General features: G+C 35.6%; 1 protein-coding gene across 1 annotated transcript in view; it reads right to left on the reverse strand.

Moving 5' to 3' along the window:
* The window catches only part of SENP7 (SUMO specific peptidase 7), a 140,537-nt gene that overhangs the window by 82,367 nt on the left and 37,021 nt on the right, over nt 1-21,149 (reverse strand). The window contains exon 4 of the mRNA XM_021692359.2: nt 16,336-16,433. Within this exon, the coding sequence (XP_021548034.2) occupies nt 16,336-16,433 (98 nt within the window). The remainder of the gene's footprint in view (nt 1-16,335; nt 16,434-21,149) is intronic.

Raw genomic sequence — 21,149 nt, forward strand, 5'->3', positions numbered from 1 at the left:
ATGGGGGTAAAAAAGTCTTTGTACTAAATGGTGCTGGGGAAACTGGACACTTTCTTACACCACACACAAAAATAAACTCAAAATGGATTAAAGATCTTAACGTGAGACCTGAAACCATAAAACTCTTGCAAGAAAACATAGGCAGTAATATTTTGGACATCGGCCTTAGCAACCTATTTATGGATATGTCTCCTCAGGCAAGGAAAACAAAAGCAAAAATAAACAATTGGGACTGCACCAAAATAAAAAGCTTTTGCACAACAAAGAAAACCATCAACAAAACAAAAAAGCAATCTACTGAATGGGAGAAGATATTTGCATCTATCTGATAAGGAGTTAACATTCAACATATATAAGTAAGCTATACAACTCAACAACAAAAAATAATCCAATTTAAAAATGAGCAAAGGGGGGCATTTGGGTGGCTCCGTCAGTTAAGCATCCGTCAGTTCAGCTCAGGTCATGATCTCAGGGTCCTGGGATCAAGCTACGCATCAGGCTCCCCACTTGGCAGGGAGTCTGCCTGTCCCTCTCCCTCTGCCCCTCGTCCTGCTAATGTTCTTTCTCAAATAAATAAATAATTTTTTTTTTTTTAATGAGCAGATGACCTAGACAGACGCTTTTTCCTAAGAAGCCATACAGATGGCAGACACATGCAGAGATACTCAACATCACTAATCATCAAAGAAATGCAAATCAAAACCACAATGAGAGCACCTCACACCAGTCAGAATGGCTAGCAACAAAAAGACAGGTAAGTAATAAGCGTTGGTGAAGATGTAGAGAAAAGGGAACCCTCGTGCACTGTTGATAGGAACGGATATTATTGCAACCACTGTGGAAAACAGTATGGAGGGTCCTCAAAAAATTAAAAATAGAAATACCATATGATTCAGTAATTCTACCACTGGGTATTCCCCAAAGAAAATGAATTTGAAAAGATACATGCACCCCTATGTTTATTGCAGCATTATTTACAAAAGCCAAGATATGAAAGCAACCCAAGTGTCCACTGATAGATGAATGGATAAAGAAGATGTGGTGTGTGTGTGTATATATATATATATATATATATATATATATATATATATATGCAATGGACTATTACTCAGCCATAGAAAAGAATGAGAGCTTACTATTTGCGACAATATGAATGAACTTAGAGCATATTATGCTACATGAAATAAGTCCTACTGTTCTTTGTTAAAACACTATATAAACCTCAAATTCTGACCACCCCTGTGATTTACTTATTGAGTTCTTCCACATGTATGGTGTTGCATATGTTAATAAACTGTTTCCCTCCCATTTTTTTAAAAAGATTTTATTTATTCATTTGACAGAGACAGAGAGCACAAGTAGGCAGAGTGCAGGCAGAGGGAGAGGGAGAAGCAGGCTCCCCGCTAAGCAGAGAGCCTGATGCGGGGCTGGATCCCAGGATCCCGAGATCCCGAGATCATGACCCGAGCTGAAGGCAGACCTTTAACCGACTGAGCCACCCAGGCATCCTGTTTCCCTCCCATTAATCTCTCTTTTCTCAGTTTATTTGCAGGCCCAGCCACTGAATCTAAGTTGCTACAGGAATTTTTCCTCCCCTAAACTTCATACAGAATTAACTGAACTGCGTGTCTCCACTGATCTATAGGAACATAATTCTTGTTCACCAAACTATGGTTACGTTTGTCAACTTTGCCCCAGACCAATGAACTTTGACCTCCTCTCAGCCTGAACCAGCATACAACCCCTGCCTAGAATAGACTGACCTCAAGCTAAAACATTTTTTGATCTACTGTGCTATCTCAATGGTTGCTCATTCTACTTCCCCAAACCCAGTATTTCAAGCCTTGTTTACTTCTCCCTAAAAAAGAAAAGCCTTTTTCTGGCTGACTTTTGAGATACTTGAAGATCTTGGTCAGTGCGTTCTCCCTATTACAAAAGTCCCTTTCCTTCTCTTGGAATTATCCCTTTATTTTTCAATCATGTGTCATTTTGTTTCTCAGGGGAAGTTCTCTTATCTTTCACATGGTACCACAGCAATATCTGTGTAGGAAAAAAATGTCTTACATATCTTAATTACAAAAGTACATGCCTTCCCTGAATATCACATGTAAAAGAAGATCATTCAAGTCTGGCTTTCACTGCCTTGTAGTCCAGGTGCTGCTTTACTTATACCAGTAACTATTATTTTCTTTCTCCCCAAAAAGTGCTACATATATAAAATGTTGTGTAATTTAAATAGGTAATCCCAGATATATCACTGAGGAAATAAATCTCAGATTTCAATTAGCCTAAAATGCCTTCACTACGTCCCCTAAACAGAGTTTTCTAACATAACTGTTGATTTGATTTCCTTCACATGAATGACAAATTCTTATTATAGAATTCATGTTCAAACAATCCACTTCCCCATGCTTCTCTACTCCCCAATGAAGCCATTTTTTAAAATTTCTACTATTTTTCCTACTAATTACTGACACTGATCTTTTCTTTTAAACAAATCCAATAATAGAATATGAGCATTTTACAATCTTGTTCCAATATGACCCCTTCCATCCAATAAATTCCCAATATACTTACATCAGAAATTATGTTTCAATCTGCAGTGTTTAATCCTTATGTGAGTATTCTTCAAAGCTGAACCACATATCCACTGTAGTTACATTTCCTTTCCTGAACAATATTTTGTTTTTCTAGGAGTTAATTACCTAAATTTTTATTCAATTTTCCTTCTTTTCCACATAACATCACTTATGTTTCACTGATAATCATTAACAAAATATACAGAAATCCAAAACCAAAATATCAGGTAGCCTATCATCTCCAAAAGGAGAATATGGGACTGAGACTGTGGCCCACACAGCCTGAATTATTTACTACCTGGCTCTCTGCAAAAAAAATGTTTGTCCTTTTACATGCTCATTTTAGTGAAGCATATCATAAAGGAGCTTCCTAAGAAAGTATATATGGCAGGTGATTTTTTGAGAACCTCTGTGTCTAAAAACGTATTGAATCTACTCTTACCCTTGATGAGTTGAGTACAGAACAAAAGACTGGAAATAATTTTCTCTTTGAATTTTGAAGACATTGCTTCATAATTTTCTACCATCCAGAGCAGCTAAGAATTTCAATGCCATTATAATTCCTGATCCTTGTAGGTGACTTTTTTTTTTTTGGTCTCTAAAAGCTATTAAGATTTCTTCTTTACCTCTGATATTCTGAAATCTCATTACGTGCCTTAGTGAAGGTTTCTCTTTTTCCTTTTCCCCCCCCCTCGACACAGTGCTAACATTCATTAAGGCTTTTAAAACTGGAAGCTTATTTTTCAGATGTTGGAGATGTCTTTTAATTTTTTCTTGATAATTCTTCTCTCTACTTTCTCTATTTGATATTCCTAGTACTTAGATGTTTTACTACCCAGTTTGATTCTCTATTTTTCTTTTCTACTATCTCTATCTATTTATTCTATTTAATAGGGGAAAATTTTAGCTATATCTTCTACCAGATATTCTTTACTGCTTCAATCATATTTGTAATTTCCAAGAGCTTTTTCTTATTCTCTAAATGTCACTTTTTATAGTTGACTATCTATTCTTCATGAATGTGATGTCAGTCTGTGAAGACAAAAACAAACAAGATAGTAGGTCTCCAGTTTTCCCCTTGCTTTTCGCTTTTGCCCTTTTCTTTTTTTGTACCTACCTCTACCACCCAGAGAATAGCTGATCTACAAGGTTTACAAAGACAATCCTGAAAAATATTATAGTGATGGGTATCTGGACCCTAAGTAAGGGCACAAAAATAGGAATGACCTATAGGAATAGTAAAGAAAACAAAGATAAATCTACATATTCAATCACTATATCTAACTGGAAGTGGTTAGATTCCTTTGTTATTTGGCTGTGTCTTGAATTTCCCATCCCACTTTCCTTACATAACAGGCAAAAGAAAAACAGTATGAATTTTTTATTTTTTTTTATTTTTTTTTTTAAAGATTTTATTTATTTATTTGACAGAGAGAGGCACAGCGAGAGAGGGAACACAGGGGGAGTGGGAGAGGGAGAAGCAGGCCTCCCGCCGAGCAGGGAGCCTGATGCGGGGCTCGATCCCAGGACCCTGGAATCATGACCTGAGCCGAAGGCAGACGCTTAACGACTGAGCCACCCAGGCGCCCCAGTAAAAATTTTTTAAAGAATTATCAATCTTTAAGAAAAATAAGACAACATGCAGAAAAAAAATGCTCCAACCTTTCACTGTTCCTTTACTCCTGTTCTCCTTCACAGTTATTGCCTTATTTTGTCTCTAAATTGCACTAAGTCTTGTGTTGTTTTTTTTGACTCCTCCATTTTAATATAGTTTTTCCCTGGTTGGCAAATTTTACTTCTAAGTTTTTACTGATGGTAGAAAAAAGACAGAGTTTGGAAAAGAAGACAAAGAAATAAACACAAATTGTTGAAATTTAATATGAACGCCATACATTTACAATAAATATTCAAAAGAATACTCCTTTCCTCACATCTTAAAAAGCAATACAAAGAGGATTCTGATTCTGGGAAGATGGTGGAGTAGGACCCAGCAAGAATCACTCTCCCAACCTACAGAACAACTACACTAGCAAAATCTGTCTGATAGAACTATTTTGGAAATCTGGAGTTTACTGAAGAGTAACTTCAGAGAAAGGCTTAGGCAGTAAAATGTCATTAATTTTGGTCAATTTTAGTTCTTTTAGTTCTTAGCTACCCACCCCAAACCTCCAGCCCCTTGGTAACAGCTGGGCACATGTTACAGGAACAGCTTGCACTCAGCACTGTCCAAACCAGAGTGGAAAAAAAGGATCCTATCTTCCAAATATTACAGATTTGTGCTCTAATCACTGATTACTGCTTATAATGTCAGAGGTGCAGAAAAAGAGGCCAAAAGTCATTGTGGTTGTACCTCCCCCCCACTATTACAAGCCCCATCCTATCTAGGAAAAGTGACTTCCGGGGAACTTAAAAGGCTAATGCTCCTTTTTTCCTCTCTTCATTTTTCCCTTTTTCCCTGCTTGGGAGCCAGACATTAAAGACTAGGCCATTCAAAAGTAAATGCATTAAAGGATGAAATTAGAAAGTTACCACATATACATAGGGAAAGGCACAGGCTCAAGTAAAACCTGAAAAAAAACTTAAATTTATAGCTCACAATGAACTTTGTCAAAGAGACAGCACACAACAATAAATAAATAAATAAATAAATAAATAAAAACAGCAAACCCTGGGAAAGGGAGAGAATCTGATTTCCAAACTTATCACATTATTAAATTCAAATGTCCAGTTTTCAACAACAAAAATCATAATGCATAGAAAGAAACAGGAAAGTAGGACCCATTCAAAGGAAAAAAAATTAATCAATAAAGCTGTCCCTGAATGAGACCTGATGGCGATGTACTAAACAAAGTCTTTTAAAACAAATGTCTTGGGGCGCCTGCGTGGCTCAGTTGTTAAGCATCTGCCTTCGGCTTAGGTCATGATTCCAGGTCCTAGGATCGAACCCCGCATCAGGCTCCTTGCTCGGCAGGAAGACTGCTTCTCCCTCTCCCACTCCCCTTGCTTGTGTTCCCTCTCTCACTGTCGCTCTCTCTGTGTCAAATAAATAAAATCTTTAAAAAAAAAAACAAATGTCTTGAAGATGATCAAAGAATTTTTTTTAAATGTGAGAAATGTCAAGAAAGTGATTTATGGACAAAAATGGAAATATCAACAAAGAGACTGAACACCTAAAAGTAAGCCAAAAAAATTCTGGAACTGAAAGTACAATAATTAAAATGAAATATTTACTAGAGGGATTCAAAAGTAGATTTTAGCAGACAGAACAATCAGCAAACTTGGAAGGATGCCTTATGACTGTCCTTCTAATTTCATATATAAGCAACTAAGGCTTAGAGGTTGTATCACTTGCCCTTGAAAAACAATATCTACACCATGGGATGGCTGAGAATATTATCTCTGCCTGGCACTGTATTAGTGAGGGACATACAAAAAAGTCAAAAAGCATATTCAATTTAAAATAATTCAATGAAGATTTTATTTACAAATAAATAAAATTTTTATTATTTTTTTATTTTTAATTTACTTTATTGTCTATTGTTTTATTGTTTGCCACTCTGAGATACAGTATAATCAAATTCTTGAAAGACAGAGACTCTTGAAAGCAGCAAGAAAAAAGTGATTTGTCACATACAAGAAATGTTCAAAAAGATAATAACATTTCTCATCAAAAATTTTGATGGCTAGAAGGCTGTGGACTGATATATTCAAAGTTCTAAAAGAAAAAAAATCCATCAGCCAAAATCCTATATTCAGTAAAACTGTGCTTCAAGAGTAGAGAAAAATTAAGACATGCCCAAACAAACAAAAGCTGCTAGTTTGCTACCATAAGGCCTGCCCTGCAAGAAATGCTCAAGAGAATCCTGTAAGGAGAAACAAAAAAACTACACAGTAACTCAATACCATATGAGGAAATAAAGATCTCAATAAAAGTAAATACATGAGGAACTGCGTAACTTTGGTTTGAAACTCCACTTTTTGTTTTATATATGATTTAACAGACTAATATATTTTTTTTAAAAATTAGTCTAAAAGCTACTATTATTCCAAATTTGGTTTATAACTGCAAATTTTGTTTTCTACATAATATAAAGGAAAATGCATTTAAAATAATTATTAGTTTATGTTTTTGAGCATAAAATATATAAAGATATCATTTTTTGAAATCAAGAATTAAAAGAGATGGAGATAAAACTGTAAAGAAACAGAGTTTTTACATGTTATTCAAGTTAAACAGGTAGATTCATACTAGAATACTATAACTTTATAATGTTAAATGTAACCCCTGTGGTAACCACAAAGAAAATAGCTATACAAGAGGAATTGAAAAGGGAATTTAAGCATCTCACTATTAAAAAAAAAACAACAACAACAACAAAAGAGAAAAATGCTGGGAAGTTGGGACAAAACAAAAGCTATAGACATGGAAAACAAATAGCAAAATGACAAATAAGTCACTCCTTATCAACACTTACTTTAAATGTAAATGGATTAAACTCCCCAATCCAAAGATAGAGTGGCAGAATGAATTAAAAAAAAAAAAATGATTCAACTTTTACTGTTTACACCAGAGTCACATTAGATCCAAAGACATAAATAGGTTAAAAGTGAAAGGATGGAAAAAGATATTCCATGCAAATACTACCAAAAGAGAGCATGACTATTTTAATATCAGACAAAATATACTTTAAATCAAAAAAGATTACAAATATACTTTAAATCAAAAAAGATTACAAGAGACAAGAAAGTAATTATGTATTAATACAAGGTATAATACAGCTAGAAGATATAACCATTATAAGCATTTACACACCTAATAATAAATCATCAAAATATATAAAGCATAAATTAACAGAAGACAAAAATAGACAGTTCTACAATAATAGTTGGGAGACTTCGATGCCCCACTCTCAATACTGGATAGAACAATCTGACAGAAGATAACAAATTAGAGCACTTAAAAGACACAATAAACCTACTGGATCTAACAGACATACACAAAACAATCCACCTAATAACAGAGAATACACATTCTTCTCAAATGTACATAGAACATTCTTCAAGATAGACTATATTCTGGGGAACAAATTAAGTCTCAACAGATTTAGAAAGATAGCTATCACACAAAGTATCTTCTCTGACCAAAATGGAATGAAGTTAGAATACTAAAAGAAGGTAAACTGGAAAACTCAACAAATTTGTGGAAATTAAACAACACACTCTTAAATAACCAATGGTTCAAAGGAGAAATCACAACAGAAATTAGAAAATACTTAAGAAATGAATGAAAGCAAAAACAACATACAAAAATTTGCAAACCAGGGGCGCCTGGGTGGCTCAGTTGTTTAAGCATCTGCCTTTGGCTCAGGTCATGATCCCAGGGCCCTGGGATCAAGCCCCACATCTGGCTCCCTGCTCAGCGGGGAGCCTGCCTCTCCTTCTGCCACTCCCCCTGCTTCTGCTCTCTCACTCCCTCTCTGTGTCAAATAAATAAATAAAATCTTTTTTAAAAATTGCAAAATACAACAAAAGCACTTAGTTCTAAGAGGTATTTTTTAGCTATAAATGCTTACCTTATAAAAAATAAAGACCTCAAATCAACAACTTAACTTTACAATTGTAGAAACTAGAAGAAAAAATTAAAATCAAAGCTAACAGAAAAAGAAATAATAAAAAGCCAAGCAAATGACATATAGAATAGAAAAATAGAGAAGATTAATGAAACCAGAAGTTGGTTCTTTAAAAAAAAAATTAGTAAACATGGCAAATTTTAGTTAGATAAGTGAAGGAAAAAAGAGAGAAGATGCAAATTTATCAAAATCAAAAATTAAAGTGGGGACATTACTAATGATGCCACAAAAATAAAAAGGATTATTATTGAGTACTATGAACTGTATGTCAACCAACTGGATCATCTAGATGAAACAGACAAATTCCTAAAAATAAAAAACCTAGACTGACTCACAAAGAAACAGAAAATCTGACTTGACCTAAAATTAGTAAGAGGATTGAATCAGTAATCAAAAACCTCCCAACAAAGAAAAGTCCTGGTCCTGATGGTTTCACTGGTGAATTCCAAAATTTTATGAATAACAGCAATCATTCTCAAACTTTTCCAAAAATGGAAGCAAAAAGAACAATTTCTAACTTATTCTATGAGGCCAGCATTACCCTGATACTGAAGCCAGACAAAGACACCACAAGGAAAGAAAACTAAAGACCATTATCCTTTAGAACATTGATTTTAAAACCCTCAACAAAATATTAACAAACCAAATTCGGTAGCAAATTAAAAACATTATACATCATGACCAAGTGGGATTTATTCCTGTAATGCAAGAATGGTTCAACATACAAAAATCGGTCAATATAAAGACCACAGTAACAGAATGAATAGAAAAAAGATAAGTGATTATCCCAACTGACACAAAAAAATTTTGGCAAAGCTCAATATCTTTTTATGAGATATCTTATATCAATATCTTTTTTATGACAAAAACACTCAACCAGGGATGGAAAGAAACTACTTCAACATCATAAAAGCTATACATGAAAAACCCAAGCAAACATCATACTTACTGGTAAAAGACTAAAATCTTTTCCTGTAAGATCAGGAACAAGAAAAGGATGCCCATTTTTGCCATTTCTCCTCAACACAGTACATAGCCAATGAGACCAAAAAAAGAAAGAAAAAAGGCATCAAAACTGAAAAAGAATAAGTAAAAAGACCTCTATTCAGAAACGGTATCATCTTATACATAGAAAACCCTAAGGATTCCACAAAAAGACTGTTACACAAATGAACTGAACAAGGTGGCGGGATACAAACTCAACACAAAAATCAGCTGCATATACATTTAACAATGAAAAATCTGAAAGGAAATTATGAAAACAATTCTATTTATAATAGCATCAAAAAGAAGAAAACACTTAAGGAATTAACTTAACCAAAGAGGCAAAAGACACATAAAATGAAAACTACAAAACACGGCTAGAAGAAATTAAAGACATGAATAATGTAATCACATCCCATGTTCATGAATTGGAAGGCTAAATGTTAAGATGTCAATACTACTCAAAGCAATCTATAGATTTAATGCAACTGTATCAAAATCATGTTTTTTCCAAAAATAAAAAAACCTATCCCAAAACTCATATGGAACTTTAGGGACTCTCAATGGCCAAAACAATCTTGAAAAAGAAGAACAAAACTGGAGGACTCACACTTCTTTATTTCAAAACTCACTATAGAGTTACAGTAATCAAAACAGTGTGGTATTGGCATATGAAACACACAGATCAACAGAACAGAACAGAGAAAGTAAATTCTTACATAGTAAATTATTTTAATCTTTTTTTTAAGTAGGCTCCACACGCAGCATGGAGCCCAATGTGGGGCCTGAACTCACAACCCTGAGATCAAGACCTGAGATGAGATCAAGACTCAGATGCTTAACTGACTGAGCCATACAGGCACCCCTATATAGTAAATGTTTTTTAGCAAGAGTGCCAAGACCATTCAATGGGGGAAAGGACAGCATTTTCAAGAATGGTGCTGGGAAAACTGGATAACCACATGCCAAAGAATGAAATTGGACTTCGACTCAACATATACAAACATTAACTCAAAATGGATCAAAGAACTAAATGCAAGAGCTAAAATTATAAACTTTTTTTTTTCCCAAAGATTTTTATTTATTTATTTGACAGAGAGAGAGATAGCGAGAGCAGGAACACAAGCAGGGGGAGTGGGAGAGGGAGAAACAGGCTTCCCGCGGAGCAGGGAGCCCGATGTGGGACTCGATCCCAGGACCCCGGGACCACGACCTGAGCCGAAGGCAGACGCTTAACGACTGAGCCACCCAGGCGCCCCTAAAATTATAAACTTTATATAAGAAAACATACGGGAAAATCTTCATGACCTCATGACCATGACACTGAACTTGGCATTGATTTCTTGGATATAACATCAAAAGCACAGGAAACAACTAAACAAACTACTTTACGAAGATTAAAGGATTTAAACATCTCAAGATACTAATAACAGAGTAGAAAGGCAATCCACAAAATGGGATAAAATATTTGCAAGTCATGTATCTGATAAGGGATTAATATTCTGAATATATAGACAACTAAAACTCAACAACAACAAAAAACCTGCCCAATTCAAAAGTGGGCAAAAGGGGTGGCTGGGTGGCTCAGTAGTTAAGAGTCTGCCTTCGGCTCAGGTCATGATCCCAGGGTCCTGCAATCGAACCCCACATCGGGCTCCCTGCTCGCAGGAAGCCTGCTTCTCCCTCTTCCACTCCCCATGCTTGTGTTCCCACTCTCGCTGTGTCTCTCTCTGTCAAATAAATAAATAAGAGGGGCGCCTGGGTGGCTCAGTTGTTAAGCGTCTGCCTTTGGCTCAGGTCATGATCCCAGGGTCCTGGGATTGAGCCCCGCGTCAGGCTCCCTGCTCTGTGGGGAGCCTGCTTCTCCCTCTCCCACTGCCCCCGCTTGTGTTCCCTCTCTCGCTGTGTCTCTCTCTGTCAAATAAATAAATAAATAAATAAATAAATAAATAAATAAATAAGATCTTTAAAAAAAAAAGTGAGCAAAAAACTGGAATAAACAGGGGCGCCTGGGTGGCTCAGTCGTTAAGTGTCTGCCTTCGGCTCAGGTCATGATCCCAGGGTCCTGGAATTGAGCCCCACATCGGGCTCCCTGCTCTGCGGGAAAGCCTGCTTCTCCCTCTCCTACTCCCCTTGCTTGTGTTCCCTCTCTCGCTGTGTCTCTCTCTGTTAAATAAATAAATAAAATCTTAAAAAAAAAAAAAACTGCAATAAACATTTTTCCAAAGAAGATATACAAATGGCCAATAAGCACATTAAAAGGTATTTAACATCACTAATTATTAGGGAAACACAAATCAAAAACAAAACCACCTATTACTTCACACCCCTTAGGATGGCTATTATGAAAAAAAAAAGTGTTGATGAAAATGCAGAGAAAGTGGAACCCTTACATACTACTAGTGGCAATGTAAAACGGTGCAGCTGCTATAAAAAAAAAGTATAGTGATCCTCAAAAATAAAAAACAGAATTACCATATTGCAGCTCAGTTGGGTAAGCATCTGCCTTCGGCTCAGGTCACAATCCCAGGGTCCTGGGATTGAGTTCCATGTGAAGCTCCCTGCTCAGCATGGAGTCTGCTTCTCACTCTGCCCCTCCCCCTGCTCATACTCTCTCTCTCTCCCTTTCTCTCTTACTCAAATAAATAAATAAAATCTTTTCTAAAAAATTTACAAGAAAGGAAATCATACAAAATGTTGTCAGACCACAGTGAAATTCAATTAAAAATTAACAACAGATAACTCAGTCATGGGAACTACTATACAGCACGGTGACTATAGTTAATAACACCATACTGCGTATTTGAAAATGGCTAAGAGAGTGAGAGTAAATCTTAAAAGTTCTCATCACAAGAAAAAAAAATGTGTAACTATGCATAGTGATGGACCAACCAGACTTACTGTGGTGATCATTTCTCAATATATACAAATACTAAATCATTACATTCTATACCTGAAAATGATATAATGTTATGTCAATTATATCTCAATAAAAAATTAATAGAAGAAAATCTTTGAAATTTAAAAATATGCAGAAATTAAATTATACACACTTTCATAACGAATGGGTCAAAAAAATCTTACCAATCAGAAAATATTTTTGAGATTAATGAAAAGAATATCACAATATACCAAAATTATGAGATGTAGCTAATATAGCTCAGGGGAAATTTAAAACTATAAATGTTTATGGTAGAAAACAAGACAGATCTCAAATCAATAACCTTACTATACACCTTAAGATTTAGAAAAAGAAGCACAAACTATTTCCAAAACAAGAACAAGGAAGAAAAGATTATAGTGGAAATAAATGAAATAAATAGAAAACCAATAGGGAGAACTGATGAAATCAAAAGTTGGTTCTTTGAAAAGATCAACAAAATTAACAAATCTTTAGGGAGACTGAACAGAAAAAGAGAGAGAAGATGCAAATTAGTAAATCAGGAATGAAAAAGAGATCACTAACAATATTACAGTAATTAAAAAGATTATGAGAGAATATTTTGAACAAACATATGCAAACAAATTAGATAACTTATAAAATGAACAAATTCCTAGAAAGGCAAAAGCTAGCAAAACTGACTCATAAAAAAAATAGGAAATCTGAACAGAGCTATAACAAATAAAAATTTACATTTGTAATATGAAAACTTCAGACCCACACACACATGCAAAATGCTAATGACCAGATGGCTTACTGGTGCATTTCATCAAACATTCAAAGAAAAACTAGGGCACCTGGCTGGCTCAGACAGTAGAGCATGTGACTACTGATCTCAGGGCTGTGAGTTCAAGTCCCATGTTGGGTGCAGAGAATACATAAAAATACAATCTTAGGGATGCCTGGATGGCTCAGTCAGTTGAGCATATGCCTTCAGCTCAGGTCATCATCCTGGGATCCTGGAATTGAGTCCCCCATCAGGCACCTTGCTCGGCAGGGAGCCTGCTTCTCCCTCTGCCTGCCACTCTGCCTGCTTGTGCGTGCTCTCTCTCTCTCTCTCTCTCTCTGACAAATAAATATTTTTTAAAATTTAAATTAAAAAAAAATCTTAAAAACAAAAATATTTAAAGAAAAATTAATATTGACCTTCCAAAAATTCTTCCCGAAAAACAAAGGAAGAGAGAACATTTTTCAACTTATTCTTCAAGGCCAATATTAACCTGACTCCAAAGCCAGACGAAGACAACCTAAGAAAACAGCAGACGAATTTCTCTTCTTAATGCAAATGTAAATATACTCAACAAAATCCTAGCAAACTGAATCCAGCAACATATAAATGGGATCATAAATCAGGATCAAGTGGGATTTATCCCAGGAATCAAAGTTGGTTTAAGATTTAAAAATCAAGTTATGTAATATATTATATTAATAAAGGATACAAATTACATAATATGAATGCAGAAAAGGGATTTGACAAAATCCAACACAGATTCATGATAAAAAACCTCCAACAAATTAGGAATAGAAAGGAACTTCCTGTGGCACCTGGGTGGCTCAGTCCTTAAGCATCCTGCCTTCGGCTCAGGTCATGATCCCAGAGTCCTGGGATCGAGCCCCGCATCGGGTTCTCTGCTCAGTGGGAAGCCTGCTTCTCACTCTCCCACTCCCCCTGTTTGTGTTCCCTCTCTTGCTGTCTCTCTCTGTCAAATAAATAAATAAAATCTTAAAAAAAAAAAAAAAGGAACTTCCTTATCATGAAAAAGGATATGTCTTAGTCTATCTGAGTTACTATAACAAAATACCATAAAATGGGTGGCTTACAAACAACATTCATTTCTCATGGTTCTGGAGACTGCTAAGTCTAAGATCAGGGTAAGAGCCAGCATGTCAGGCTCTGGTGAAGGCCCTCTTCTAGATTGCAGACTGCCAACTTCTCATTGTGTCCACACAGGGTGGAAGAAACTAAGAAGCTCCGTGAGGTCTCTTATTTAAGCAATAATCCCATTCGTGAGGGCTCCGCCCTCATGACTTAAACAACCTCCTAAGGGAACCCACCTCCAAATGCCATCACACTGGGCATTAGAATTTCAACATAAACATTTTGAGGGGACACAAACATTCAAACCATAGCAAAGCATCTATGAAAAACCTAGCTAACATGATACTTAATGGTAAAATACTGACTGCTTTCCCTCTGAGAGTGGGGAAAAAACAAATATGTCCATTCTCACTTCTATTCCACATTGTACTAGATGTTCTAGACAGGACAATAAAGCAAAGAGAGAAAATTAAAGGCATCCAGTTGGAAAGAAAGAAGTAAAACTGTCTTTGTGAACAAAACTCCAAGAAATCTACTAAAAACTTCTATAACTAGTAAGACTTAAACAAGGTCACAGCATATTATGTCAACATATATAAATCAGTTCCCATACACTAACAATGAACAGTCTGAAAATAAAATTAAGAAAACAATTCCAGTCACAGTAGCATCAAAAAGAAGAAAATAAATTACCAAACACTGCTGAAAGAAATTAAAAAGGATCTAAATAAATGGAAAGATATCTCATGCCCATGAATCAGAGGACTTTTAAATATTAAGATGGCCAAAATCCCCAAATTAGTCTATAGATTCAACACATCCTCTGTCAAAATCCTTGTTGGCTTTTTTTATTAAAATTGACAAACTGATTCTAAAATTCAACTGAAAATGCAAGGAACCCAGAACAACCAAAATAATCTCAAAAAAATAATAAAGTTGGAAGACTCTCACTGCCCAATTTCAAAACTTAATGCCAAGCTGTAGTAATCAAGACACAGTGGTACTAGCGTAAGGACAGACATATAGCTCAATGAAATATAATTCCAAATCCAGCAATAAACCTTTATATTTATAGTCAATTGATTTTCAACAAAAGTACCCAAAAAAATTGATACCTTTTCAACCAATGGTGCTGGGACAACTGCATATTCACAAAAATATAAATTTGGATGCCTATCTCATATCATATCCAAAAATTAACTCTAAATGGATAAAAGACCTAAATCTAATAGTTAGAATCTTAAAACTCTTAGAAGAAAACTCAAGATAAATCACTGTAATGTCAGATTAGGCAACAGTTTCTTAGGACAACAAAAGCACAGCAACAAAAGAAAAATAGATAAATCGTACTTCATCAAAATGAAAAAACTTCTGTGCTTCAAAAGACAACAACAACATCAAGAAAGTGAAACGATGAATGGGAGAAAATATTTGCAAATCACATATCTGATATAGACTTGTATATAGAATATAAAAAGAATTCTTACAACTCAACAAAAACAGAACCAACACAATTTTAAAATGGCAAAGGATCTAAATAGACTATTCTCCAAAGAAGATATAAAAATGACCAACAACCACATAAAAAGATAATGTTATTAGAAAATGCTATCAAAACCACAATGAGGCACCATTTCACACCCACAGGGACATCTATGGAAGGAAGGAAGGGAGAGAGGGAGGGAGAGAACTAAATATTGGTAATGATATGGAATCATCAGTATGTTTTTCATTTCCTACAGACAATTTACTTGAAAAGGGAGAATAAGACTAAGTACCTTATAAAGTGCTCTGGCATAAATTTAAGAACTCCAATTAGTCTTCTAATTCATGTGATCTCCCAGTAACCGTAATTTTTACTTTGTTACTCATTTTTTCATTCATTCACTATTCAAAAAAAGAAAATTCAATGCCCTTTTGTACAATAACAACTTTTTAGTCATTTATGGATGTCCAATCCTGAAATGCTCTAAATTTTTTCCGATAATTGTAATTTCAATCCTCCATATATTTAATTCTAGTATAACCATAATTCACTAATATTATGACTAGGCCCACAGTTGCTAAATTGAGCATCCTTCTTACTGCAGACCACAAATGATGAATCAAGCATTATAATCAGTCTATATGTAACTCTTGTTTTACCAGCTAAAGATTATCAAGATGTTTCAAATGCATAAAAAAGGGGGGGGGGGAGTTAAAATGACTTAGAATCACAAAAAGTTCAAGCTTGGAAGGAACCTTAGAATTGAATCTTGAATTCAGTCTTTGTATTTCAAAAGTATGGTAACTAAGACCCAAAGAGGCTAGATGAATCACCCATGATCACACTATTTATAAATAGTATAAGCCCATCCTATGTCACACACACATATATCTTACCTTTCTGGTGATGTTTTAGAAGTGACAGGACGTCCACGGATACTTTTCCTACTTTTATGGTCTAGAGAGAGGACCTTATTTCTCAGGCTTCTTTTCCACTGGGGGGGGGGAAAAATGGAATTTAATACTAAATATAACAATATGACAATTAAAAGGCACTTAAATTTGTTTTTATTTAGAAATTCAAGATAAACAGCCAAATTCATAGGTCACAGAAGAAAAAAAGTGCAACTACAAAACCACCTCGCTCTTTTGCTAGTGCAGAAATATAAGCCCACCAAAAAAACAGAAGGAAGATATTTTAAAATGTCGAGGTAACTTTAGTTAGGAAATCAACAGTTTGAGACTCCAAAGCTTACATAGTCATACAATTTTTGTAAGACTAAAGGAAAAAAAAATCATTATATACCACGTTAAACAGGGTCTGTGATTTTGAAGTAACTGCATTTATAACAATTGGAAGGGATTACAACTTGTCCCTATGAATTGCTACATGGAAAATTTTAGGAAAGTCAGACATCTTACTAACAGGGTTTAGATTTAATCTGACTAAACACAAAAGTTAAAATTATTTAACACAAAACAGTATGAATCTAGACAAGTAAATTATTATCTTCTCTGCATTAGTTTCCTTATCATTAAAATGGACATAATAGTAGCTCTCTCACAAGGATGTAAGATGACTATATATGTAATAAGTTTAAAACACTGTTTTCCTTAAAGAGATCTGTATACCTGTGTTTATAGCAGCATGTTCACAAAAGCTAAAAGGTAGAAGTAATTCCAGTGTCCCATCAATAAAAGAAAATAAACAAAATGTGGTATATACAATGAAATATCATTCAGTCTTAAAAAGTTAATTTTGACATATGCCACAACATGGATGATCCCTGATGACTGTGGGAGAACAAAAAATATATATCTTGGTCTCTGCCCCCAGTTCCTGGCACAGAGCTCCTAAAACCCTTGTAATTTCCTGGATTGATAAGAGCATCTTTTGTTACAATATTTGATCTTTGATCCCCATTCCTAACAAAGGGCTCCTGAAACCCTTGTCATTTCCTGGGTGATGGGAGTGTCTTTTGTACTAATGAGGTGACTCTGGATGGGCTCCTGGAAGGCTCCTGGATGAGCACTGGTCACCAGAAAGACTAAGCCATAATTAGAAGCTTGGAATTTTTAGTCCCACCCTCCATTCTCTAGAGAGGGGGAAAAGAGCTGAAAACAGACTGAATAAGTTATACCTACATGTGGAAACTTCCATAAAAATCCCAACAGTATGGGGTTCAGAGAGCTCTCGGGGTGGTGAACACATCTACATACTACACATGGGAACTCCACAAGGACAGAGGCTCCTGCACTGGAGACCCTCCCAGACCTCGCCCTATGTATCTCTTCATCTAGCTGTTCAGTGGTATCCTTTATCGTATCCTTCAATAAACTGATAAATTTAAGTATTTTCCTGAGTTCTCTTAGCAGCTCTAGCATAAATTAATTAATCGAACCTGATGGGGTAGCTCTGGGAACCTCAGATTTATAGCCACTCGATCACAAGCACAGGTGACAGCGGGACTTGTGACTGGCATCTGAAGTGGGATGGGAGGACTCGTACAGGACTGAGCCCTTCACTTGTGGGGTCTGACACTATTTCCAAGTAGTGTCAGAATTGAATTAAATTGTAGACTACACAGCTGGTGTCACAGAGCACTGCTTGGTAGGGGAAAACCCATACACATCTGGTGTCAAAAGTACTGTAAATATGATAGTAGTGTGAGAGTAAATGAGAAACAAAGGAGGAAGACTCGGTTCTTCCCAACACAATGACATTATGCTAAGTGACTTATCAGTAACAAAAAGACAAATACTATATGATTCAAGTTATACGAAGTATCTAAAGTAGTCAAATTCATAAAGATAGAAAGTAGAATGGTGGTTGCCTGGGGCTGGGAGAGGGGGAAATGGAGAAGTATTGTTTAATGGGTAGAGTGTTTCAGGTTTTCAAGATATAAAGAGTTCTGGAGATAGATGGTGGTAATGGTTGCACAACAATGTGAATGTACTTCATGCCAGTGAATTGCACCCTTAAAATGGGTTAAAATGATAAATTTTATGTTATGTATATTTAACCACAATTTAAAATAAAATTTTAAAAGATAAAAAAAATTTAAGTAATGAAAAACAAGAACATGACAGCCCTCGATAAACATCCTTTTTAATTCTCTAGAAATTATGTTATCTCATTATCACCAAAGCCCTGCCTGGTATAAAACACATTTTATCAGAGGAAAGTGAAGTTTGACCAATGAACCCAAGCCTATCTCCCATAAAAGCCTATGTTCCTTCCAATGCTTTAATTCTAAATTATACAAATTCTCAGAAATCCCCCCATCAAGACATCAACTTTAAACACATTTGTCACTCCCATTTCACTACAAAATGTACATCTATCAAAATAACAAGATTAAAACTACATCTTCTCTCCATTTTCACTATCTCTGTCTTACCTCTTCTTACCACTGTCTGCCTCTTCTTACTTCTGACCTGGACTCTTACAATGTTATCCTAATGGGAGTCCCTGCCAATGGTCTCTAACCCCTCTAATCTAGCATCTGCTCCATCATGAAAGTTAAATCTTTCAAAAATGCAAATCTGATGTCACTCTCCTGCTTAAATTTTTTTTTGTTTTTTTATTTTTTTAAAGATTTTATTTATTCATTTGACATAGAGAGACACAGCAAGAGAGGGAACACAAGCAGGGGGAGTGGGAGAGGGAGAAGCAGGCTTCCCGCGGAGCAGGAAGCCTGATGCGGGGCTCGATCCCAGGACCCTGAGATCATGACCTGAGCCAAAGGCAGACACTTAACGACTGAGCCACCCAGGCGCCCCTCTCCTGCTTAAATTCTTAAGTGTTTCTGACTACCTAAAGGAGGAAAAAAAAAATAATAATAATAATTGTGTTTTCATTTCTCACGTCAGTTTCCCATGCATCTTGTATTCTGACCATACTAAACTATCTGTAATTCCCTGAAAGTGCTATGCAGTTTCATCCTTCAACATGTTTCCTTACTAGAATATGCTTTACCCTGCCTAGTTCTCTTTGTCCAGTAAGCTTTAATCTAGTACCACCAAGAAACCTTCCTCACCCTCTAGCAGACTAAATCAATCTCTTCTACAATACCATTATAAGTTTTGCATATCTCTATTATTGATAACAATTCTCACAATGAATTATATTATCTATTTACATCCAACTGCAACCAGGACTGGAAATGATTTGGCTTAAGGGTTGAACTCTCAGAACTACTGGCCAACTAGTTCCCTGTAATCGTTCCACTAATCTCACAGTAAATGCAACCTTCGCATTTTATGTAATTGAATTTTTTGTATCCCACTAATCATTCTGTAATCTGGTTTGCCTATATGTGCAAAATGATGAAAGTACTAGTCTTTGAGCCTCAGATTCTATACAGAGAAAACAACATTATTCCCACCAAAGAGGGGGCAAAAAAGAATGAGAGCTTTTTGGGGTTTTAAGATTTTATTTATTTACTTGAGAGAGAAAGAGCAAGAGAGAGAGAGCATGAGCAGGGGAAGGAGCAGAGGGAGAGGGAGAGGGAGAAGCAGACTCCCTGCCGAGAAGGAAGCCCCGATACAGGGCTCCCATCGATCCCAGGACCCTGGGATCATGACCCCAGCCAAAGGCAGACGCTTAACTGACTGAGTGACCCAGGCACCCAAAAGAATGAGAGTTTTAAACTATTACAAAAATAAGATGAACTCATGGAGACAAACTGGAGATAACTTTAATAGGAGGGAGATTGATTAAAATGGCATTAACTCTAAATTCTTGAATCCTACCATATCCAAGGGTAACCTGAAGTATATCCAGAGATGTTATCAAATTAAAATAAAATTCACTTAGACTTTGATCACTTGTTTCTTATAGTTAATATCACATTAAAATATTTACATATTTTCTCTTTAAAAATTAGTTAAGAATTGTAGGCTGGGTTAATAATTTGTATTTTTCACAGTTATGATTTGTTTTTCTTTTAGTCTATGAACCTATTATATGCTATCTCTGAAAAATAAAAATCAGGTAACAAAGAATTCTCCTATAAACTGATTAGGAATGGGAATTTATCCACATACATAATCTGAAAGCTACCTGACCACAAATAGGAAAGTTAAGTTTGAATGTTAGTAGAAAGTTAACCCTTAAGCCAAATCATTTCCAGTCCTGGTTGCAGTTGGATGTAAATAGATAATATAATTCATTGTGAGAATTGTTATCAATAATAGAGATATGCAAAACTTATAATGGTATTGTAGAAGAGATTGATTTAGTTAGCATGTAGCTAGTTAGTTAGCAAGTAGAAAGCATGTAGCTAGTTAGTTAGCAAGTAGAAAGTTAGCATGAATAATTTTATCTTAAATATGAAAAAGGCTTTTAAGAAGAAAAAAAGACTGGGCGCCTGGGTGGCTCAGTTGGTTAAGCGACTGCCTTCGGCTCAGGTCATGATCCTGGAGTCCCTGGATCGAGTCCCACGTCGGGCTCCCTGCTTGGCGGGGAGCCTGCTTCTGCCTCTGCCCCTCCCCCCTCTCATGTGCTCTCTCTCTCTCTCTCTCATTCTCTCAGTCTCAAATAGATAAATAAAATCTTTAAAAAAAAAAAAAGAAGAAGAAAAAAAGACTTTGTTTACAGACAGGATTAAAGCATTCAGTTACATCATTTTATCCCTCTCATTCTGGCAAGGACAAAATAAATACTATGCTAATTAAAATAAAACAGTCCACAGTAACTACTAAAATTT

The sequence above is a fragment of the Neomonachus schauinslandi genome, chromosome 1 (assembly GCF_002201575.2).
Source record: "Neomonachus schauinslandi chromosome 1, ASM220157v2, whole genome shotgun sequence".
In the NCBI taxonomy this organism is placed as follows: domain Eukaryota; kingdom Metazoa; phylum Chordata; class Mammalia; order Carnivora; family Phocidae; genus Neomonachus; species Neomonachus schauinslandi.